Genomic DNA, 25793 nt, shown 5'->3' with positions numbered 1-25793 from the left:
TGACAGCCTATAAACTGAAATGAATGGTGGTGAACTTAATAGAGATATTAAGTATCCAAATGTACAATCTAGGTACTATTGGTTAAACATGCATTGAGGAGAATATTTTAATGTTCTTCTCCACCTCTTGATCACTACCCATTTGCCTCATCTTTTGGTTTCCTGTCAGTTGGGTTTGGTGTTGGTATTCCACTCATGTTTAACAATGCTTTGCTCAGGGTATAAGAAGGAAAGGTAACTGTTGATCTAGGAGAAAGGCTTTAACCCCGCCACTCCCGCACACCGGTGCGTAACCTCATACTACAAGAAAGGCTTTTACGGCCTCTTCTTCTTCATTATTTGTTACAACTGAGTTTCTATACAGTATGTTGTTCCATTCCACTGTCTGTATATTTAAACATGTAACTTAATAAATAACTTTGCCTGCTTTAAAGGCTTTGAGAATCTTTCCTTTTATCACTGATTATGTTGAAAGCTAAAGTGATTATAACTTTCGTTATCTAAACGTTCAGGTTAAATCCTACGTTTTCCTATCAGTTCTAAGAAAGACTTTTACCTTTAAAGAATAAGACATTAAAGAATAACAACAACTTTAATGGAGTCAGATTAATTATATTGGAGTCTGATAAATATTTGAATTATACACGTCATCCTTCAACTGCCTTTTGTTCTGATTATTGGTTCAAAATAGCAGTGTAAGTTTCCAGCCTTACACTGGACACGTATTTGAGAAAACACCAGACTCCACCTATACTGATTTCAGAAGAATACAGAATCAATCAAATATAACAACAATTTATTTGTCAAAAAATGTATCCTGCCTATGACATAATTAAACAATTAGAAGCCAATTCAGAAATGATAAATACACAACATCACTTGCTCAAAGATATATCTAAGAGTGAGAAACATTCCTTAACATTCCATGTTATGCTCTATAACCATGTTATTTTAATCATATGTTGGTAGATAATGCTGTCAAAATGATTTTTGCTTTCTCTGACTTTTTTTTAAATGTGGTAAATATAGGATGAATAGGATAGATTCATCCAAAATCCAAAATTATGATGCAGTGAGATCCAGGCAGACAGGATTATGTCTTGAATTATTAAGGAATAACACATTTTATTAAAATGTAGCAAATAAGTTTCAATATAAGATAGAAAAGTAAATAAAAGTGTTATATCCAAAAGAATTGTATCTAAAAGATAAGATCAGAGTATAGAGAAAGAAGGACCCAAAAGAAGTAGGCTATAATATTTGCAGAATGAAATGAGAAAAAAGAAAGCTCAGGAGAGAAAATAAAGAAGAGGCAGAAGAAGAAGCCCTGAGTCTTCTGAAACGAAACATTTTATTTGCAGTGCCTACGTAACAGAAAAGGACTAGGGAAAGTACCTATTGAAGTTCTTCTCTTGAAACCATTTAATGATGGACTCAAGACAAAATGTACCCTGCAGGTCTGATTAGGTCATGGTCTAAGGGACATGTAATAATTTAATAAGCAATTGTGGGTTTGCACCTTTAAGACCTTTAAGAGAATATTGCAGATGGAAAGAGTTACATCACGTAATCAATCCTGATGGAGAATACAGACGGTCAACAGGATGAACCAATCAATTGATGAAAATGTATGAAAATCAATGAACATGTAAAATAATAATCATGCAACACGATGAATATAACGATTATGCTTATAATGGTTAATGAACATAGCAATCAATGACAAGAATTCATAAAGAAAAGATGAATAAGATGCATAGAAAGGAAAAATTTATTTAAAAAAAAAATGAATAAAAGACATCAGTAAAAATCTTTGATTTCGGTGCATGGTTTTTTTTTGTTGTTTTTTTTTTACAACACTGTGAAAACACATCTAGAGACCATGTTTTTTTTTTTTGTTGTTGTTTTTTTAAAAAAACATACCCGTTCAGATCTCCCGTATTTTGGTATCCAAATGTTGACAGGTATGCTTAGGACAGCTTTGATTAACTTTTTTTTATCCACTTCAAATGTTGACTACTAGAAATAAAAAGAAATAAGAAAATAAATAATTTGATGGTACACATGAAGATCCTTTTGTTAAATCTTAAAATACTTTCATTTAGTGAATGAACTTTTCATTTAGTTTGGCCCTTTAACTGAGAGATAAAATGCCTGCACTGGTGAGTGTGATGACTGTGGATATCAGAAAGATTATCAGACATTCATCTTCATCTTCCTCTTCTCTGCACTTCAGGACTAACTTTTCATCTGCTCTCTTAGCAATTCTGAAGAATTGAGAGACTCTAGTCTGCTTTGGTGAGAAAGATAAAGGTAGAGAGAGGGGAGGGGCTTCTGACGACTGCCAATCACACTCTATATATATCAAGAGAACGCCACTGTTGATGAACGGGACTCCTCCTCCACTTTAGAGACACTTTACTGAGGAGACACACACATGATAAAGTGCTGACAAAGTCACCCAGCTGTCATGAGAGTGAATGTGGGAAACACTTCAGTGTACATACAGCGCCAGAGTCTGACACCTGCAGAGAAGAGATACAAGCACTGATAACTAACTGCTGACCACAAACACTGAGAAGATAGAGAGACATACCAAAGTTCTATTCCCGAATAACAATGTACAAGATTTCATATTTTTTATTGAATTTTGCATTTTGTTTACAAAAAAAAACATTTGAAACTTAATGTGTAGCAACATTCCCCAATTTCACAATGATAATAATTCTAATAACTTAATATCCATGCACATAGTCATTCTGATAAACAGAAAACGTTCAAATTAATTCAAAACAATAAAATTGGACAGAAATATAAAACGTACTCGGTTACTAACGTAACCTCGGTTCTCTCTAGAAGAGGGAACGAGTATTGCGTAAGTTGCTTACGCTACGGGTAAAGTCATCTTTTCTCGAGATATTGAAGCCAAAAAATTATCCTTAATTTTGTGTTTATTGTCAACACGTTGCAGCAGCCAGCAGACCTAGAGCGGGCTTACTAGCGAGCTCATTGGCTGCCCTGCGGCAACTGCAGCACCCTATTGTCGAGCCCAGCATGACGTCACGCTCAATGAGGTCACAGCCCGCCAGAATGGGTGTGGCTTAGCGTATATAAGGACGGCTCGGAGGCTGGGAATACAGATCAGTGGGAATAAGACGGCCAACCTGAGTGGGCCGGTACATGTACATATGCACACAGTATCATGTGGCAAAAAATTCAGAGCGGCACAGTCGGTCCACACTGACACGTGGGTAACTACCCTCACAGTATAGTTCGGCCAGAACGTACTCACAACTAGACTGACAGAATTCTAGCCTGCAGGGCGGGAACTTCTAGGTTGTAGAACCTAACAAATGTAGAGGAGGAGGCCCAGCCCGCCGCTGTACAAATATCGTGAATAGAAATCCCGCTGGACCAAGCCCACGAAGAGGCCATGCCTCTAGTGGAATGAGCCCTAACGCCCAGAGGGCATTGCAGGTCTTTAGACGCGTATGCTGTCGCGATAGCGTCAACGATCCACCTGGACAGACTCTGTTTCGAGGTGGCGAGACCTTTAGTGCGTCCACCAAATGATACAAAGAGCTGCTCTGTGCTCTGAAGGCGGCGGAGCGGGTGATGTAAATCCTCAGCGCTCTGACAGGGCAGAGGAGGCTAAAATCGACTTCACTGTCTGACCCCTGCAGGGCCGATTGTGTAATGACCTGCGCTCTGAAAGGAGTGCCAAGCACTTTGGGGGCATAACCATGTCTCGGTTTGAGGATGACTTTAGAGTCATTAGGCTCGAACTCGAGACACGCGGCGTTAACAGATAACGCGTGTCACCCACGCGCTTAACTGATGACAGGGCTATCAGAAAAGCGGTTTTGAGCGAAAGGTATTTCAGATCCGCCGTCTGTAAAGGTTCAAAGGGATGTGTTTTAATGGCCCCCGGACCTGGCTCCCCTAAGGAAGCGGATGACCAATTAATTCCTTCCTATTGCCTGGCCGCGCGTCGACTTTGCAAAAGCCGCGATGGCCGCAACATAAACTTTGAGCGTGGAAGGGGACCTGCCCTTTTCCAGCAGCTCCTGAAGGAAAACAAGTACCTCCAAGACCCCGCAGGTTTGTGGGTCAAGGTCTTTTCCCGCGCACCAGTTAGTAAACACAGACCATTTTGACGCATAGAGCCATCTCGTGGACGGGGCTCTAGACTGCGTGATCGTGCTCACCACCCCTTCTGGCAGGGCAACGGGTACCCGTTGATTATCCATACATGCAGAGACCAGCGCTCTGGATGAGGATGCCAAACTGAACCGCCGGCTTGAGTGAGGAGATCCCTTCTCGCCGGGATTGGCCATGGGGCTTGATCTGTCAGCTGCATCAGCTCTGGGAACCAGGTTTGGTTCTCCCATCGCGGGGCTACAAGGAGCACCGAATGGCCTGCCTCCCTGATTCTCCTGATTACCTGTGGTAACAGCGAGATTGGGGGAAAAGCGTAGAGCAGGCAACTGGGCCACACTTGAGCCAGCGCGTCCTCGTTCTCTGAAAAGAACCGTGGGCAATGAGCGTTGTCTTTTGACGCAAACAGGTCGACTTCCGCTTTGCCAAAGCGGTGCCACAGTAGCTGGACTGTCTGAGGATGCAGGGACCATTCTCCCGGGGGAATATTGTCCCTGGACAGTCTGTCTGGGCTGTCGTTTAGGCGTCCCGGCACATGCGTGGCTCTCAGCGAGAGCAGGGAGTGCTGAGCCCAAACGAGGAGTGGTTCCGCCAGGGCTGTGTCAGATCCAGAAATCTCAATGCCCTGGCGGAACCACTCCTCAGGTTCACATAGGCTACCACTGACATATTGTCCGTGCGGACCAGAATATGGTAGCCTCGTAGGTGTGGGAGGAAGTGCTTGAGCGCGTTCTCGACCGCCATCCTCTCCAGACAGTTTATGTGCTGGCATTTCTCCTGGTCTGACCATTGGCCAAAGACCGGTATGCCAACCTAGGTTGGAGGCATCTGTCGAGACAACCTTCCGGTACGAGATAGCTCCCATTGTCACTCCTGACTGGTAACATTCGGCCGCTGTCCAGGGCTCCAGAGCTGAAACGCAGCTCTGAGTCACTCTGATATGCAGACCGCCGGAAGCCCAAGCTCGGTGTGGTACTCGTGCACTCAGCCAGCGCTGTAGCGGGCGCATACATAGCAAACCCAGCTGAAGCATGTTGCGGTTGAAGCCATGCAGCCTAGCATTCTCTGAAAAGTTTTCAGGGGAACAAGGCTGCCCGTCCGGAATGAGGTGGCTAGGTGTCGAACACGGTGCGCGCGCTGCGTCGTCAGGCGGGCCGTCATAGACACAGAGTCCAGATCTATCCCCAAGAAAGAGGTAGTCTGGCTGGGCAGTAATGAGCTCTTGGTCCAACTGACCGTGAGACCCAAACTTTCCAGGTGGCTGAAAAGCCACGTTCTGTGAGATATTAACTCTATCTCTGACTGTGCTAGAATCAGCCAATCATCCAAGTAATTCAGTATTCGCATGCCCTGACTTCTGAAGGGAGCGAGAGCCGCGTCCATGCACTTCGTGAATGTACGAGGTGCTAGGGACAGGCCAAACGGAAGGACGGTGTATTGATATACCTGACCGTCGCGGGCAGCCAAGGGTCTTATGACATAGACTAATTTTTTTTTCCCCATCTGCTTTTCTGTTGTTATCTCGGGACGTTAGTCCCGAGGTAAATACAGATTGTCAGCTCAAGTTTCTATCCAGCCTCCCATGGAAACTACAGATGCCCCAACACCTGTGCAGAGACGACTAGAAGCATGTGAAGAGACGACTCGACGCCTGATAAGAGACGACTCGACGCTGGCGATATGTTTATGCCCTAAATTAATGCATGTTTAACTAACTGTATTTTTCTATGTACATTTCTATGTATTTTCTATATACATTTATGCCCTAAATTAATGCATGTTTAACTAACTGTATTTTTCTATGTACATTTCTGAAATGCACTTTCTGTAAAGCTGCTTTGAAACAATATGTATTGTGAAAAGCGCTATACAAATAAATTTGAATTGAATTGAATTGAATTGAACATAGCCGGTGTGTGTCGGCTTTATGTTTTTTGTTCCCCGGGATAAGGGTGTGACAGAGCGGGCAGTGAGTAGGTGTGGGCACTGTATTGTGGGCACATTTCCTACATTTGATACTCGAGCGGCATACGCCAGCTTTATGCAAGTGGGCTCTGTATGAGTGAATAACACCGGGGGAACCGTGCTTGTGTGTAGGGGTGAACACTGGGAAGCGGACACATTTTCTACACTCAAAACACCAACGGCATGAGCCGGATAACCAGAAATTGTACTCTTTATGAGATTTCTATGGGTCGCCGTGAAAACGGCGTTTGTATGCAGGTGAGCGGGTTGCATGACACGCTTGTTGGCTGCAGAATACACATCTGCAGTCGCCTTTGCTAAGGGAACTGTCAGAGCGAAATGTTTTGATGGCGGTCCGGCCGCGGCAGGACTCAACCACCGTTTCCTCCCAGATGCTAGGAGGTCTTCGCTGGCTCAGGTGTCAGCGCAATCCTAGGTCGGGGTCCCCGTGAGGGAGGCGGCCTGCGGCGGCTTGACGATTGCCATCTCTGGCGAGAGCCTGGGCATCGTTGCGGAGGCGGCTGAGAGGACTGCTGAGCCGGAGCGTGAGCAGGCGGCTGCTTCTGAGAGCGGCCTGCGGTAGAGCTCGAGCATCAAGGCAAAAAGAGCTTCATAGCCTGAGTGGTCTTTTGTACCTTTGAGAATCGGTCCACAATCCCGCTCACAGCTGTCGTCGCGCTTCTCAAATCCGTAACAATGGACTGATCCGCGCCTTTCTCATCCCATTCACGGAGGAGATCGGCCTGAAGGATCTGGAGCACGGCCACGATTTGGTGAGCTCAGCGGGGAGCTCAGGCAGGAACGGGGCTGATCTGGACGCGGGCGCTTGGCGGCGGCCAGGTAGAAAACACCCGTCGAGTCTGTTGGGCGCGGGCTCTTGAGGCGGGGACCACTTGAGGCCGAGTTGACCAACTGCCTTGGTGAGGAGGCGAATAAGCTCAGCCTCCATGCTGGCCCGGGACCCAGTGGACTCCTGGAGCGAAGGGGAGGGGTCTGGGTTGGAGCCAGACCAATCTTCTCTTCCCGACGCCACGAGAGAACAGCTGTCGTTAATGGCGTCCTCTCGCGCTTCGTCCCCCGAAGCGTCATCAGTGAGGGCGGCAGCCGTCATCTGTGCATCCGGGAGGGAGCGTGGGGAAAGGGGCGGCGAGGCTGGTGGGGAAGGCTCCGGCGAGCGCTTGGAGGCCCTATCAGGCTCCGGTAGCCTCTGGGAGCGATGCTTCTTGCAGCGTGGTCCAGCAGAGGCGGGCGGAGGTGCAGGTTTGCCGTCGAACAGTTGAAGTCAAGCCCGCAGGGTCGACATGGTCAGTTCTTCGCAGTGGACGCAGCCGCCTGCGGAAAGGGCGAGGGCTGCGTGTTCACGGCCCAGGCAGAGAGCGCAGATAACGTGGCGGTCTCCGTCGCTGAGCGGGGCTCGGCAAGAGCCACAGGAAGTACGAGGCATTTGTGAAGTAAAATGCCTCGCGCTCTTTTAGGAAAATGTGTGTCGCAGTAGCGAGCACACACAGGCAGAAAGGATATGACGCCGGATAGCGTAGCTCACACGGATGGCTGAAGGCGGCGAAGATCGTCCGGCTTCTTCAGGCGCTGTCCTAAGCTGGCTTTTTCGCTTGATTCGACGGCGTCGGCTTCTCTCGGAAGGATCCAACGATGCGAAGAGCTTCGCTGAAGAGATGAAAATCAGATAAGCAGCCTCCGAGCCATCCTTATATACGCTAAGCCACACCCATTCTGGCGGGCTGTGACGCGTGAGGGCGCGACGTCACGCTGGGCTCGACGATAGGCTGCTGCAGTTGCCGCAGGGCAGCCAATGAGCTTGCTAGTAAGCCCGCTCTAGGTCTGCTGGCTGCTGCAACGCGTTGACAATAAATACAAAATTAAGGATAATTTTTTGGCTTCAATATCTCGAGAAAAGATGACTTTACCCGTAGCGTAAGCAACTTACGCAATACGAGAGAACCTCTCGTAAGAGAACAAATGTATGCATGATGTGTATGTCTGCGGGACATAAAGTGAACAACATGCTCTTTTGCTCAGTTCAAAGAATCATTACATTCTTTTGAGGGAAAGATCCTTGATCACAGCTGCTGTTTGTAAACGTATTTCCCAAAGTACATTCCAACGTTCTTTAGCTAAATATACTGTACATGTTCACCACCAGTGGGTCTACATTCAATAGGAATATGATATTTTAAGTTGTGAAATGTTAGAGACTGGAGCAGTGGAAGTTAAATGGTGAAGCATCTGAAATCATAACAACTATACATGTCTACATGTTTCATTGCAAAGAGATCACAAAAAACTTTTTATATAAAAACTTTTGGAAAGAGAAGTTTAAACTAAGCATTTTTTCCTGTTAAACACTGATAAAATGTAATTGATTAAAGGTAGGGTAGGTAGGATTTTTATAAAAACCTTTTTTTCTAATTTGTTTAAACTGTCTTTATATACCAATACATAATTAAAATGTAAGTGCTCTGAAAAAGAGAGTATAAAAATAGAGTGACTGTAGACCTTTTAATCTGCAATAAACACAGCTCATTATTTCCATTCGGGACGAAACAATTGATTGGTTTGGGCGACTGTCACTCACTCTCGCAACCATGGCTACCACCACTGTTGCTACAAGATCGCCCATATGCGTGCACACCTGTTTGATTTGAAGAGTGCAACAAGAGAGGCGCGGAACCTACGAAGAGTAAAATTATGGCAGAGAAAGAGCATTCAAAATTCAAAGCACCTGCATATGCAGTCAGCGAAGGCAAACAAGGCAAAAACTACTTCCTCGGACCCTGGTTGCCCGCACTCTTGAACGACCTCCTCTGCTTCGCCCTCGACCCTGGACCTGTCCTCGAACCGACGATGCGGTACTTGTCTCCGGAGTTTAACGTTAGTCCTCATCAGAGTCAACAATGTTTTCATCATGGAAACTCTTACATGCAAAACACAGTATATGTTATTAATCTTACACTAAATTCACCTTCATCACAGTTTAACTGATGGTAATGGAAAAACGTGTATCAATGCAACCTGTTTTAAGCTTTGCCTTATAAATATAGCTCGTTACCTATAAATATAGCTTGTTACCGAATCAAACAAAATATATTTTAAACTTTACCAGTATCGATATGCTAGCTTGATAGTGAGTACTAAAAGCCATCTTATTTGTTTATATTTATAGTGATAAAGTTAGGTATTTTATTACATGTGATTCTGACATGTCACTGCATGCACTGCGCTTCCTCTCCACTCGTCTCAGGTAAATAAATGCGTCTTCCAGCTGAGCCTGGTGCGTGTCCACTGGCACGGTCGAGCGGAGCGGAGCGAGCGTTTTCAATTCATTCCTATAGAGCTGGTAAGTTCCGCCCCTTCCGTAAAACCCCGCTGGACCTCAAAATTGAAAAACCGTCAATGCAAGTGAATGGGAGAAAATAATTATTTTCTGGTCCCGTTTGAATTGTGCCATGAATGTGAACATATGTTGTCTGTGAATTTTTTATATAACTCTTCATGTTACGAGTTTGACAGTATATGGTATGATTCTTCAGCTAGCAGTTGTGGAAAAGACATAACGAAAAAAGACTACATGTCGCCTATGTGACGTCACCCCATAAAGTTGACTTACCCGTGGTTTTCGCCAACCTCAACGATTTTGTCCTCTCCCTGAAAGAAGGCGATGAAGTGCACCAAAGGCACAGCCATGTTTAGCGGGATCCGTGAGCTAGTCCGTGTGCTAGTGGTGTTGACGTTTCAAACGCGTCGAGAGTTGTAGTCCACAAAGTGCTCTCACACAAAGTCTAACCGTATCAAACTTCTACCCGCTAAATTGTAGCATTCTTTACACGAAAAGTTATATAAAAAATTCACAGACAACATATGTTCACATTCATGGCACAATTCAAACGGGACCAGAAAATAATTATTTTCTCCCATTCACTTGCATTGACGGTTTTTCAACTTTGAGGTCCAGCGGGGTTTTGCGGAAGGGGCGGGACTTACCAGCTCTATGGAAGTCGAGCTTCACGCTCGCGCAGTGCATTTTGGGATTGATAGCGGACCGGAGAAAGCGCTGAGAGCGACCGAGAGCGTCAAAAGGTTGAGCAGTTCTCGACTTTATGCAAATATCAAGCGAAAAACGCGGTCGGCAGCCAATTGCTGTGAGGTTCGGAATGTGACGTCTGTTTTGAGAGTTTAAAAATATGCAAATTGTGCCTGAGTTTATGCTGGATTTAGTGCTTAAACCATTTTGTTTACAAATTAGACCCTTTGCAGTTGTTATAAGTATGTTAAAGATTTTATTTTGGATGTGTTCATTGTGATTACATTGGCTGGGTTTATAAAAGTTTATAAAATTGAAAGGATATCTTTGCTTGGTGCATTTGAGCTTGTCTATTTCTAAATGTAATCGCGTGCATCGCTGATGATTATACTGTCCGTGTGTTGAAAAAAACTTAGATTAAACACACTCGCAACAGACACACCCAAAAGCGGAGACGTTACAGCGTTGCCAGCGGCACTGAGCGGAGTTTTGGCGCTGTAGTGGACACGCACCGTGAGCGTTTGGCGTTTGGTCGCGCGTTCATGTGTTTTGGGGGCGTGGCTTTGGAAGGAGCTCAGAAGGGAGGGGGTGGAGTGAATGGAAATAATTAGCTGTGTTTACAACAGTCGTGAGTGGTCTACAGACACTCGATTTTTATACTCTCTTTTTCAGAGTACTTACATTTTAATTATGTATTGGTATATAAAGACAGTTTAAACAATTTTTTTTTAGAAAAATCCTACCTACCCTGCCTTTAAGTAGATTTCAATGCAAAATATTACATGTGGTTACATATGGTGGATAGCAGTTAAAACGTATTTAGTAAGACACTTAAACTGCAAAGCACTTAAAAGCTTTGAAAATATGTGATGCAGTGATTGTGGTTTCAGTTATAATGTCCCTCCCTGTTTTCCTGGCTCCTCCCCCACATCATCATAGTCTGTTATTAGAAAACAAGAGCAAATTAATGTATCAATATATGCAACACATCAATATTGACAATCAAGTTAAATGACCTATCATAATCACAGAAATTGATATTATAAAGCAATTATAAAAATTAAACAAATTCAGTGTAACGTAAAAAGGTGTCAGTAACATACCAAACATGTCACTCATATATTCCCTGATATTCTTCACATCATCATACTCCTCCTGAACACCCTCTATTATAAAGGTGTCCATTATTAATTACATAAGTTTAAATGCAACTATAATTTGAAGACAAACAAACAAAAAAACATAAAATTTAAGAGAGTAATTTGAATCCCACACCTGCTTTATCATTGGAGAATTGTTGTACAATTATGACATCATCATAGTTTTCTGGCAAGTCAAAAGAGACAAATAGACAAAATAATGAAAAATTAAATGCATTCATTAAATGTGCAAAATTTTGGATTTTGAAACTGTGCCTATGTATAATTAACTAAACCCTTATTAAATAAAATATAATAAAATAAAACCATCATAATTCTCAAGTGTGATTTGCTGCTCTTCTAAATGAGTTAACAGCAAGGAGGAAATAAACAAAAACTGCTTTAACTTTTCAAAGGCCCAATAGTTCATTTAATTAAGTGAAATGAGTTCAAGTCACTGACCTTTATTTGACCCTTCAGTGGTGGTGATGTCATTATAGTAGTCAGGTGCGGCTCCTTCTGCAAAATTTGCTTTAAAAAGAGATTCAATAAATCCTTATCTGAATTATTATGGGCTGAAGAGTTTACATAATTTAAACTCTGTAACCTGCTGGATGTTTTTAATTAATTTACTGTAACATTCATTCATTTCTGTATGTAGAAGATAAGATTTGAGTTAGGCTATATTGATTTATATTTGAGTCCTCTAACCTGAAAGAAGCTCATCAGCATCTTCATACCCAGAATGCTGTTCTTCAGAAAGGACACTTCCTATTATGGAGAAGTAGATTCATCAGACACACACGATCACAATCGTAAATCAGCCAAAATCCCCACTTCCTTTGAATCACAACACTAACACTGTATATCTTACAGATAACAAACAAAAGTCCCACAAATGGATATGATTAACTCTACTCTCCGCTATGAATAAAGTGATTATGATCTCCTCAAATCAGACTCTATGACATTTACTCACCCCTCTGAGTGAAGAAAATCTGTCTATTAGTGGGTCTGTGATGAATCTCCTCATAAACGGCCTCAGTCGTCGTCTTGTGTCTCCTCTTAGAGAGAGCTGTGAGTGTAGACAGACAAACCTGCTGTCAGTTCACAACACATGACTGATCACACACTGAATAAGACACAATATGACAGTCTCTGGATCTATCCTACCTCTCCTCATCACTCTGTTCTGCTGAATCAGTATAAGCAGTGGCACTAAGAGCAGTAAGAGCAAAACTCCCAGTACAACCACAAGCACAGAGAGAGACACTGGAGGAGTTTGTGGAGGAGTGACTGATGTTGAGCGCACTGTCTGAGAAACTGGAGGAGAAGCTGATGTTGTTGTGGCAGGAGTAGTGGACACTGACAAATCTGGCAAAACAGACACAGACAGATAAAAAATAATGCAAATACACAATTAGTAGCATTAAAATGATGTAGAAAATGACTACTATTGCTCAGTGTTTTGCAGTGACCTGCACAGGTGAGTCCAGCGTGCTCTTTGTGGGAGCAGTCAGTGTGGTTCTTCAGGGAGAGAGGACAGTCCCACAGGTGAATCTCATTCCCTCTGCACTCGACTCTGTTCAGCCACACAACACCTTCACCAGCACCAAAGATTGAATTCCCATCAGCCCTCAGTGCTGCTCCACAACCCAGCTGCCTGCAGACCACCTGAGCATCGCTGATGTCCCACAGATCAGCACAGACTGAACCCCACACAGCGTTATGATACACCTCCAGCCTCCCAGAGCACCGGCCCAAACCTCCACTCAGTCTGAGAGGAACATGGTCTAAATCACACACAGCAACCATCAATGACCAGCTTTAGCACAACATTTACAATAAAACACACACTGGTCTATGATTAGATTTATGAAATTGATCCATCCATCCTTCAAAGTGCTCATCATCCGTAGGGTCACAGAGATGCTGGAGCCTATCCAAGCATCTCGGACCGCAGATGGGGAACACCCTGGACAGATGGCCAGTCCATCACAGGGCTTCATATACTCACTCACACTTGAGGGCAATTTATTGAGTCCAATTCATATGCTGCATGTCTTTGGATTGTGGGGGAAACCCACTCAGGCACGGGGAGAACATGATAATATAAAAAAAAAAAACAGGCTAACTTTTTTTTTGTGTGCAAATTTGTCAAAAAACTTACTTGAACACTGTCTCTGTTGAGGAGATGGTGAGGTTGAACATATCAGACGACTCCGAGGAGACTCAGAACTTTCCTCCACTAAGATTAAAACATGAGAAAATGAATAAAACTGAAGTGAAAATTAGGATATAAAAGCAATAATATCTATGTTAAACGTATTAAGAATTCCACTTCAGCTCAGTTTAGTTTATCAGAAACATGAGTTTACTCTCCACATTAGATATAAATATTGTATTTAAAGAAACTAACTACTGAGACCATCTTAGGTCATTTAAATATCATCTCACTTGAGCAGGTGATCTTGACCACTTCATCTTTATTACAGTAATTCTCTCCCCAGGGTGAAGACGGACACTGCCAAAGTGTGGAGTCATGTGGTCGACATGATACTATATCCAGCCAGTTAGTTGCTGATTCCAGTCTTGGTGTAGAAGAGGATTCAACACCAGATCTTCCACAGTTCAGCTCTTGACAGATCAGACTCGCTGTGTCTCTGTCCATCTGGTTCCAGCACACATTACCCCAGGATCCATTGTAGAAAACCTCCACATTCCCTTCACAGCCCTCAGTTAACCTGATCTCTTTAAACTCTATACATGCAAAAGGATGAGAATCAACTTTAACTTTCATCCAACCCCAATACATTTCTACCACTGAATGGTACATACACTCACCTAAAGGATTATTAGGAACACCATACTAATACTGTGTTTGACCCCCTTTCGCCTTCAGAACTGCCTTAATTGTACGTGGTATTGATTCAACAAGGTGCTGAAAGCATTCTTTAGAAATGTTGGCCCATATTGATAGGATAGCATCTTGCAGTTGATGGAGATTTGTGGGATGCACATCCAGGGCACGAAGCTCCCGTTCCACCACATCCCAAAGATGCTATATTGGGTTGAGATCTGGTAACTGTGGGGGCCATTTTAGTACAGTGAACTCATTGTCATGTTCAAGAAACCAATTTGAAATGATTCGAGCTTTGTGACATGGTGCATTATCCTGCTGGAAGTAGCCATCAGAGGATGGGTACATGGTGGTCATAAAGGGATGGACATGGTCAGAAACAATGCTCAGGTAGGCCGTGGCATTTAAACGATGCCCAATTGGCACTAAGGGGCCTAAAGTGTGCCAAGAAAACATCCCCCACACCATTACACCACCACCACCAGCCTGCACAGTGGTAACAAGGCATGATGGATCCATGTTCTCATTCTGTTTACGCCAAATTCTGACTCTACCATCTGAATGTCTCAACAGAAATCGAGACTCATCAGACCAGGCAACATTTTTCCAGTCTTCAACTGTCCAATTTTGGTGAGCTCGTTCAAATTGTAGCCTCTTTTTCCTATTTGTAGTGGAGATGAGTGGTACCCGGTGGGGTCTTCTGCTGTTGTAGCCCATCCGCCTCAAGGTTGTGTGTGTTGTGGCTTCACAAATGCTTTGCTGCATACCTCGGTTGTAACGAGTGGTTATTTCAGTCAAAGTTGCTCTTCTATCAGCTTGAATCAGTCGGCCCATTCTCCTCTGACCTCTAGCATCAACAAGGCATTTTCGCCCACAGGACTGCCGCATACTGGATGTTTTTCCCTTTTCACACCATTCTTTGTAAACCCTAGAAATGGTTGTGCGTGAAAATCCCAGTAACTGAGCAGATTGTGAAATGCTCAGACCGGCCCGTCTGGCACCAACAACCATGCCACGCTCAAAATTGCTTAAATCACCTTTCTTTCCCATTCTGACATTCAGTGTGGAGTTCAGGAAATTGTCTTGACCAGGACCTCACCCCTAAATGCATTGAAGCAACTGCCATGTGATTGGTTGATTAGATAATTGCATTAATGAGAAATTGAACAGGTGTTCCTAATAATCCTTTAGGTGAGTGTATATATGACTGACTGAAATATCTGGAAAAAACTTTTTTGATTTTAAATGTTACTGAATAACACATTTTTCACACTAGTGTACCGTTTACCTGAGCACATGACTCCTACATCCTCCTTGTGTTGACAGTCATGTTTCCCCCAGCCTGGAGAAGAGCAGTTCCACAGGGATGTCTCGTTCCCCTCACACTCCACCTCATCCAGCCATATGGGTCCAGAACCAGGACCAAACCAGGCTGGTACCTGCTGGTTACTGAGGGCCACTCCACACTGCAGCTGTCTGCACACCACATGGGCATCTTTAATATCCCAGGAGTCATCACACACTGTCCCCCATGAGCCGCTGTGAAAAACCTCCAGCCTCCCTGCACAGTCTCCCCCAGAACCCACCAGCCTGATAGACCCGTGACCTAATATTCAGAGAGAGAAAAACACATTATTGATCACTAACAACTGAAGAATCTGCCCAGATGTTGTTGTTCTCACCAAGGCATGTGATTGACAGCTGTTGTGTGGAGCTGCAGTTGAGAGTTTGTGGAGAGCTGCAGTTCCCCAGATGAGCTTCACTCCCAGAGCACTGGAAGCCCGTCACACACTCATGACTGTGTTCAGGACTGGATGAAGATGAGCCGGAGAAGTTCAGCACAGAGCCACAGCCCAGCTGTCTGCAGACCACAGAGGATTCAGTGAGACTCCAGGAGTCCAGCAGAACTCTCCTCCAGACCTGATGGATGGAAACTTCCAGCTCCCCATCACACTGTCTCTCTCCAGACAACCGCACCAGACCGTCATGTACAGCCAGAGAGGAACCTGAGGAGAAGATCTGACATTTTACTAAAATATTGCAAGAGCAGAGATGAAATTTGCATAATATATATCAGGGGTGGCGAAAGTCGGTCCTGGAGAGCCACAGTACTGAGTTGTGCTGTGCTGACTGTGCTTCAACCCTAATTAAACACACCTGAACAAGCTAATCAAGGTCTGAAGGTTTACTAGGAAGCTGCAGGCAGGTGAATTTTAACAGGATTGGAGTTGAACTCTGCAGGACTGAAGCTCTCCAGGGGAGTTTGCCACTTCTGATAATAATATATAATATTATGCTTTATTTCAATTTTACATTTTACATAATAAACTAATTTAGAACTAACTTAAATGACACAAGCATTAATATTCAACCTGAAATGTGCATGTACTAGGAAAAAATATTGTGTACTGTATAATACTATTTGAGTAGCACAATATCAGTGAATCTCACAGTAATATAAACTCACTAGAGCAAATGACTCCAACATCTTGTCTATGAGAACATTCAGCTCGACTCCATGAAGAGACGGAACATTCTGAGAGTTTTGTTTCATTCCCGTCACAATCAAACACATCAGCCCAGATTTCACTACTTCCCTCTCCAAACCAGTCTGATCCCACAACAGACACAGCAATCCCACAATTCAGCTGTCTACAGAGGACACTGGCAGCTCTCATATCCCAGCATGCATCACACACTGTCCCCCATTCATTGAGGAACCGAAGCTCCACTCTTCCAGAACAAAAGTCTGAGCTGTTAACCAGTCTGAGATCAGTGTAACCTGGATAAAAAACAGAGAGGTTAGGAACTGTATAATGCAGCTGACAAAGAAGAAGTTAGACTTTTTCAAAATAAATAAAGCAATACTAAATTTTGATAATTTACCTGAACAGATCAGTCCCACAATGTTGTCACTGGTGCAGCTTTGTTTGTGTAATGATGATATTGTGCAAAATGAGATCTGAGATTCATTTCCTCTGCACTGAATCTCTTGTGTCCACATCTGAGCGTCTCCTTTGCCAAAAGCATCTTCTCCCAGCACCTGTACAGGAGCCCCACAGTCCAGCTCTCTACACACAACCTCTGCATCCTGCTGGTCAAAGGCAGCGTCACACACTGAAACCCACGACTGATTGTGAAGTATCTCTAACCTCCCAGAGCACAGGTGAGATCCATTAATGAATCTGGAAGGTTTATGGCCTGTTTGTATGTACATGAACCACAGTAGACAAAAATAAATGCTTGATAATACCATAGCAATCCAAACATTTATTACACAGTATTTCAAATGAAAAAAAAATAATTCTGAAATAATTCCATATATCCATGGACAACCAGTTAAATGATTTACCCGAACAGATGACACCGGCATCATAATTGTGAGTACATGCATGTACGCTCCATCCTGATGTCCCACAGTTCTTCAGTGTTGACTCTGATCCAGTACATAACACAACAGTCATCCAGATTGGTCCTGATCCTTGTCCAAAATGAGCATCACCCAGAGCATCTACAGGTTCTCCACAGTCCAGTTCTCTACACACCACTGCAGCATCAGCCATATCCCAGAAATCACCACACACTGTTCCCCACTGACCTCTATGAAGAACCTCCACTCTACCAGCACAGCGACTGTTGCCACCAACCAACCTCACATTCTTTTTACCTAAGTGACAAGAGAGAGACTATTAGTAAATAATAAGACAACTAAAAATTATTATTCTTATATTATTTTAACTCCTACTAGCACACAGCAGCCCCTGGTCATCATCATGAGAACAGTTGTGTTTGAGTGTGGATGATGTTGGACAGAGGTGAATCTGAGACTCATTTCCTCTGCACTGAATCTCTTGTGTCCACATCTGAGCGTCTCCTTTGCCAAAAGCATCTTCTCCCAGCACCTGTACAGGAGCCCCACAGTCCAGCTCTCTACACACAACCTCTGCATCCTGCTGGTCAAAGGCAGCGTCACACACTGAAACCCACGACTGATTGTGAAGTATCTCTAACCTCCCAGAGCAACTGGAGTTTCCGATAAGCCTGAGGCCTGAAGTAGCAAGAGATAAGAAACATTAAACATTAAGTATTGTACTGTTTTTATCATTTTTGTTTGTTATCAAACTGTGTTATTCTTGTCATTATTGGTCTACTAAGAAGCAACACTTATTCATGTGAAAAGGAGTCAAAGTAAATGAATTAAATTCATCACTTTCATTTCAATCCAAACTTCTATAACTTTCTTTCTTTCGTGGAATACAAAAAGGGAATTTTAAAGAATATCCTGGCTCTCTTCTCAATATAATAAAAACAAGTAAAATAAGTAAAAAGTATTGTTTGTGCTCCACAGAACAAAGTGGCAAGTAAATGATAACTGAATTTTGATTTTTGGGTGAACATTCTCTTTGATGCAGTTGGATCATCTCTGATGTAAAAACAGTGCAGGGTTTGGAGCAGTTTACCTGAGCAGATTACTCCTGCATCTTTTGTATGATCACAATCATAAAAACCCCAATTTACTGTTCCACAGTTCTTCAGTGTAGATTCTGATCCAGTACATAACTTGCGATTCGTCCAGATTGGTCCTGATCCTGGTCCAAAATGAGCATCACCAAGAGCATCTACAGGTTCTCCACAGTCCAGCTCTCTACACACCACTACAGCATCAGCCATATCCCAGCCAACATCACACACTGTTCCCCACTGACCTCTATGAAGAACCTCCACTGTACCAGCACAGCGACTGCTACCATTTACCAGTCTCACATTTCTTATGCCTATGAATGTAAGAGAAAAGGCTATTGTAAATTTAAATTGTTATAATAAAATGAAATTAAATCTGCTTTGTTGTACTTTGAACTGTTACCAGTACACAGCAAACCAATGTTGTGCTCATGAGAACAGTTGTTTTCATCTAACGGTGATGTTGGACAGAGGTGAATCTGAGACTCATTTCCTCTGCACTGAATCTCTTGTGTCCACATCTGAGCGTCTCCTTTGCCAAAAGCATCTTCTCCCAGCACCTGTACAGGAGCCCCACAGTCCAGCTCTCTACACACAACCTCTGCATCCTGCTGGTCAAAGGCAGCGTCACACACTGAAACCCAAGACTGATCATCAAGTATCTCCAACCTCCCAGAGCAGCGAGAACCTCCAACCAGCCTGACTTCTGAAAGAACAACAGGAAAGAACAACATCTTAGGAAACTTAAATTCTATACCATTTATCAATCCAATCACATAAGAAATTTTATTTTATTTAATCTTATGAAATAAAAGAATTTTTTATGAAAACACTATACACTTCAGAAAAACTTGGCTCATGTCAAAAACAGCATATTGGTATGGTTACTGTATGCCTTAAATATGAATACATACAGTCATTAACAGAACAACTCATAGTTTCATGTCAACAACGTTTATTTTTTTGTTTAGGCCCACACAGTTACAGTGAGGAAATAAGGAGGATTTAGGATAGATAGATAGTAAAATGTAGGGGAAATCAACCAGTTCTTGTGCACACCTGCTGCCCTGAATCCTTTCAGGCAATGGCATTAATATGCAGAGTTAGAAATGAGCCACTGAAGTTTATTTTTAACAAGATTGCTGATTAATACAATCTCGCCATAACAGGTTATGAGGTCACAGAGATGGTGGAAAATGGTTACGTAAAAGAAAGAAAGAAAATGACTACCTTTGGTGAAATTGTTTTGTGTTATAAAAGACTAAACTAGGATTTTTAACTTACCTGAACAAACGACTTTAGCGCTCTTATCAAGACACATATCAGGAACACTTGATTGTATGAATCCACATTTCTTAAGTGTGGACTCAGATCCAGTACACATCGCATTTTCTATCGAGATTGGTCCTGATCCTGGTTCACGATGAGCAACATACAGAGCATCTACAGGATCTCCACAGTCCAGCTCTCTACACACCACTGCAGCATCAGCCAAATCCCAGCCATCACCACACACTGTTCCCCACTGACCTCTATGAAGAACCTCCACTCTACCAGCACACCGACTGCTACCATTTACCAGTCTCACATTTATTATGTCTAGGAATGATAGAGAGAGTGAGAGAAAAAGTGAGTGGAAATACAGTACAGTATGTTACAATAAATTTTAATAAAACTGCTCTGTTGCATTTTGAACTCTTACCAGTACACAGCAAACCAATGTTGTGCTCATGTGAACAGTTGTTTTCATCTAATGGTGATGTTGGACAGAGGTGAATCTGAGACTCATTTCCTCTGCACTGAATCTCTTGTGTCCACATCTGAGCGTCTCCTTTGCCAAAAGCATCTTCTCCCAGCACCTGTACAGGAGCCCCACAGTCCAGCTCTCTACACACAACCTCTGCATCCTGCTGGTCAAAGGCAGCGTCACACACTGAAACCCACGACTGATCATCAAGTATCTCTAACCTCCCAGAGCAGCGAGAACCTCCAACCAGCCGGACTTCTGAAAGAACAACACAGATCAACAAAAGCATGGCTTATTTATGGGGCTTCAAGATAATCATTTGTACATCAAAGCCATTTTATTTTTAGTCTTATAATGAATAAATAAAGAAAATCACAACAAATATAAATATAAAATGTATTTATTATTGAAGTCAACATTTTAAAACTTCTTTAAAATTTAGAAGCCAATCTGGAAGCGCATATGAATTTTAATATGTAAAATACTTTACCTGAACAGATGACTCCAGCATCTCTACTGTGATCACAGGTGCTTTTACCCCATCCTCTTGATCCACAGTTCTTCAGTGCTGTCTCTGATCCAGTACACATGACAAAACCCATCCAGATTGGTCCTGATCCTGGTCCAAAATGAGCATCACTCAGAGCATCTACAGGTTCTCCACAGTCCAGCTCTCTACACACCACTGTAGCATCAGGCATATCCCAAAAAAGATCACACACTGTTCCCCACTGACCTCTATGAAGAACCTCCACTCTACCAGCACAGCGACTGTGACCACCAACCAGCCTCACATTCACACTTTCTAAATATTAAGCAGTAACAATGAGAGATGAAAGATGAAGGGATGAGAGTTCAATTTACAGCATTACTAAGTGGGACAACTGGGAAAATGGGACACATACGTCTGAGTATTTAAAATGAAGGCATGTTCATTAACAAAAAAAGAATTATGCTGACTCCCTCCTTTTATAAAAAAAAAAAAAAGTAGGGTTTCAATTATCCTAAAATGCATAATTTTTCAGCTGTAAATAGTTCAAAACAATTACAGGGTTTATACCATTATGTTGTCATGGAAACAAAGTTTAAAACTGGAAATAACTTTGCACAGAAAAGGTTAGTAAGCATTTTTTTCCACACTATAATCATATTAACGCATATTTGTTTACATCTTGTTTCTTACAGAAAACCTCTTTTTTTTAAAGGAGGGACAAGTAGAAATGTATTATTTTGGTAAAGAATTATACCACAAATTATGTTGATTGAGCTTAAACTATATTAAGCTTAAACCTGGTCTATTCTTTTAATATATATATTTTCCCTCTAGTTCTTCTGTAGCTGAGGTCTTGCCATTGTTTAAGACACTAACATTGTAACCCTATAAAAGGCCTTTAGGATTTTTTTTGTTGTTGTCTTGTTTGTCATGATCACAACTTCTTGACACAATATTATACAGCATTTATCCTGCTGGATTATGAATGAGTGATTCTTTTTTTAATAAAAATGTTAAGGGGACTTGCTCAAGCTAACATGTCTGTCACTAATATTTCCAAATCAATGTTTATCAAATCAGAACTCCAAATGTGTAATCAATTTTACGGCCACCCAACTCGAGGGACAGAGATGCCTGCATGGTTATAGAATAATGTTTGACACATGGCGATTAAATCGTTTTCAACCAGAGAAAAGGTGATCAATGTATTATTATTATTTTTTTAGATAACAGAAGATTGAGACAACATTTACAATGTTGATATCACATGAAAATTTTAATTGCGATCACAAGACAACAAGACAAAAAACTACAATAATGACCTCTCAGGGTTTCAATAAATAAATATTAATATTGTTTTGATAACTAGTTATCATTAATATATTATAATTAATGAAAAGAAGACACTCAAGTAAAACTTATTTGTAGCTCTTTATAAATTGGAGAGACAGAGAGAAAGAGAAAGAGATAAACTGCCTGTTAAACACAGGAGCACATTCAATATATTGTGACAATGCGATTACACGGGCATCTAAAAAAACACATTACAGTATAGTTTAATTTTAAGATCTTAAATAACATAGCCCTTCATATAAAAACAAAACAAAATAACAACAACAAAAAGAACACTCTCTTTAATTTCATGTCTGCTTACCAGCTGTGATGAGTATTATAACTGAAGACAGTAAAATGAGTGTCAGGCATCTCTCCATCTCTCTCTGCTTGATTAATTCAACATCCAGTACAAGCTTCTCCGCACTGATGATACAGAAGTACAGGCGTCCTCTCTCAGCCCCCTTAATGAGAGAGAAAGAGGTTCAAAACCCTCCAATCACACTCGCTGTTACCTTATTAGACAGAACAGAGGAAATCATCAAACAACTTCAGTGACAAATCAGAGGAGGCATTTATGATCTTCTCCATATATATATATATAACTGTGAATGAACTCCTCCTCCCCACCCATCAAGACTGAGGGGATGCAGAAACACACACAAACACACACACACAGGACTTACAGGAGACAGGAAACTCTCCAGTTTATTTACAGCATCAAAGCCCAACACCTGCAGAGAAGAGATAAAAGCTCTGATAACTGTGATATTATGTTAGCATGATATTAATACGTAATAAACTCAACTATTTAAATTAAATACTATTGCCAAAAAGCAATTTTAAAAATAGGCAGAAAAGACATTCTCCTTAAAATGTCTTATCACTTTCTCAAGATAATTCTCATATTGCACCAAAGTGGTTTGTTTCAAATGGCCCACAAAAACCCTCTTCATCTTGTGTCCAGCAGAGTGAGCCTCTGTGCTTCATTTCTGCTAAAGCGCCCTTAGTGGTGCAGGGAAGATGTATTTTTGTAGGCCAAACCCCAGAAACATATTAGCATTTTAGCACTTTTGGTTCCATCAACTTTAAGTGAATGGTTTTTTTATTTATATGTTTTTGGTTAAATGCTTGAAATAAGGCCTTTGGCTAAAACAAGCTCAAGATATTTTCACGTTTTATTTAACAATATAAAATACATCAGTAATACGCTCTTGTGACTTTTTTAAATGCTTTTAGTTGTCTTTAAAAATGTTGTTGCTAACAAATGGCTAAATGGGACAACGAGCATCCATCCATCATAAGTCAAGCACTTTTTCAAGTAGGCCTACCTCTTCATAAATATGGCTATTTTCAAGGGTTTTCCAGGACTTAAATTTCAAAAAGTCAAATTCAAGTACTTCAAGTAGCCTACTTTAAGCACCGTACAAACGGAAGAACTCTTCCGCCGCAAATCGCTACACAAGGCCATCTGCCGGAAGCTAGTTATAGCTAATTAAGTTTTAAAGATGGATATTTTTCTTACAAAAACCCATTGCTTTGCTTCAGAAGAACTTTATTAAACCCCTGGAGCTGTATTGTTTTTTTTTTTTGTTTTTTTTTGTGTGGTAAAACCCATTGCTTTGCTTTAGAAGACCTTTAAACCCCTGGAGATGTGGATTATTTTTTATGATGAATGGATTTTATGGCTTTAAAATCTCGTTACCCATTCACTACCATTGTAAAGCTTTAAAGAGCCAGGATATTTTTAAATTTAACTCCAATTGTGTTCGTCTGAAAGAAGATAGTCATATACACTTTGGATGGCTTGAGGGTGAGTAAATCATGGTATTCATTTATGGGTGAACTATTCCTTTAAATCAAACCTACCAGGAGGCATGATTAACAGACTAATGTTGTGTTTCAAAGAAGACACATCACACATGATTATTTGGATTAAGTCAATGAAGATCAATACACACACACAGTATGACTGCAACTCATCTTTATCTACAAGATGGCTGTAAAATATCGTCGAATTCAGAGATTTATTAGCTTTGTGCATCAATAAAAAAATAACGATGACGTAATTAAAAAAATAATAATTTAAAATAATTTTATAACATTATAATTTGAAGACTGTTTGAAAAACTGTATCAGACCATCTAAAACAGTAACATTTTAAACCCACATGCTTTATTTGCTGCTTGCAAACACTTTCAAAATAATAAATACATTAATAATAATAATAATAATAATAATAATAATAAAACATTTTACCCTGTTAAATATTATGATTAAATATAAAATTAATATTGACACAAGATGCTCATTTTGCCATGTTCACACAGAAACTGCTTATCATTTATTTTGGTCATGTTTCATATACAACTGGAAACATATAGACACATTATTTTTAAAGATTATCTCCAGCAAGATATATCCGTAACCTTTAAAGACATTATTTTTTAATACTTTGATTTTGACCCCACAAAAAACAAAGCTTGCTTTGTGATAGAATTTATTTTCTAGGCAAATTTTATATACATAGGCTAAATGTATATTCACCAACAACAAACCAGTTTTTCTTGTCTTTTGAAAGAATTTAAAATGTACATTAACACTATGTCATCCTCAGTAAATAAGAAAGCAAGTAAAACAACCTAAACTTGTAATTACTTTAATTTGTACACTCTTATTGATGTATAAAACAATATCTTAACCTCATGGTGTTTTTTTCTATCTTCTCCTATTTTTCCTTTGTTATTTTTTTCTTTTTTTAGCAAATCATTGTTAACTTTTTTTTTTCAAAGTTGTATATCATTAATGTCATGTACGGTTTGCAATTACAATTTTTTTTAATTTTTAAATTAAAATAATAATAAAAATCATTTTTAAAGTCTATTTGCTAACACCTTGTCTGAATGGATGAAAGGTTCTCTTTGTGAGTAAGTATTATATAATTACTGGAAAGAAATAAAATAAAAATATAGCTGTTGTTGTTGAAAATGTGTAACTCTGAAGCTCTAAAAGAGAAACAAAGGAAGGGAATTTTCGAAACGGCAACAACAACCAAGGGTGTGTAAAATGAACACGGATCATACATTCCCACCAGGGTTATCAATTAATCCTATTTATAAGCTTCCTTTTCACACTGTACATTCCTAAACCCTGGCTTAAAGTCCTTATTTGCATATTTGCGTTGTCAGTGTCATTGATTGAAAGAACAACCCAGTATGTTTACATAAAGGCTCTAGCAATGTGCAACCATTATAGGCTGCTCAGCAACAACAACAAAAAACAACAGTGCTTTTTTCCAGCAACTTTTTTCTTATGTGTAAATATTTGTATGAACATACAAAGCTTGAGATATAAAATGAAATAATACAAAAGTAGCAGTCAGTATCTGGTGTGGCCAGCGGCTGCTTCAAGTACAGAGCATCTCATCTTCAACGACTGAGCCATCAGTTCTTGTTGTGAGATGTTACTCCGCTCTTCCACCAAGGAATTTACAAGTTCCAGGACACTTCTGTGGGGACATTGTGTCACACGTGGTTTGGCCTTGCAAGGCCCATCAGCTGTCCTTCCTGTCTCCCTATAGGACTGTCTTAGACGTCTTA

General features: G+C 41.2%; 1 protein-coding gene across 1 annotated transcript; it reads right to left on the bottom strand.

Annotated features, from left to right (window-relative positions):
* Positions 1 to 11052: 11052 nt before the first annotated feature.
* LOC311082224 (scavenger receptor cysteine-rich type 1 protein M130-like) lies at positions 11053 to 21070 on the bottom strand (the record flags this gene model as incomplete). The annotated part of the gene is made up of 19 exons (XM_084112958.1): positions 11053 to 11102; positions 11266 to 11328; positions 11438 to 11488; positions 11764 to 11820; positions 12013 to 12072; positions 12281 to 12376; positions 12475 to 12675; positions 12780 to 13094; positions 13472 to 13549; positions 13759 to 14061; positions 15450 to 15767; positions 15844 to 16167; positions 16629 to 16943; positions 17048 to 17362; positions 17514 to 17828; positions 17913 to 18209; positions 18772 to 18936; positions 19907 to 20035; positions 20860 to 21070. 19 exons carry the CDS (start codon positions 21068 to 21070, stop codon positions 11053 to 11055), a joined length of 3663 nt encoding a protein of 1220 aa, XP_083969084.1.
* Between the last annotated feature and the right edge of the window lie 4723 nt (positions 21071 to 25793).

The sequence above is a fragment of the Abramis brama genome, assembly GCF_963993115.1.
Source record: "Abramis brama genome assembly, chromosome: 4".
NCBI classification, from domain to species: Eukaryota; Metazoa; Chordata; class Actinopteri; order Cypriniformes; family Leuciscidae; genus Abramis; species Abramis brama.
The sequence above is the reverse complement of the archived record's forward strand: the minus strand, read 5'-3'. Positions and strand labels throughout refer to the sequence as shown.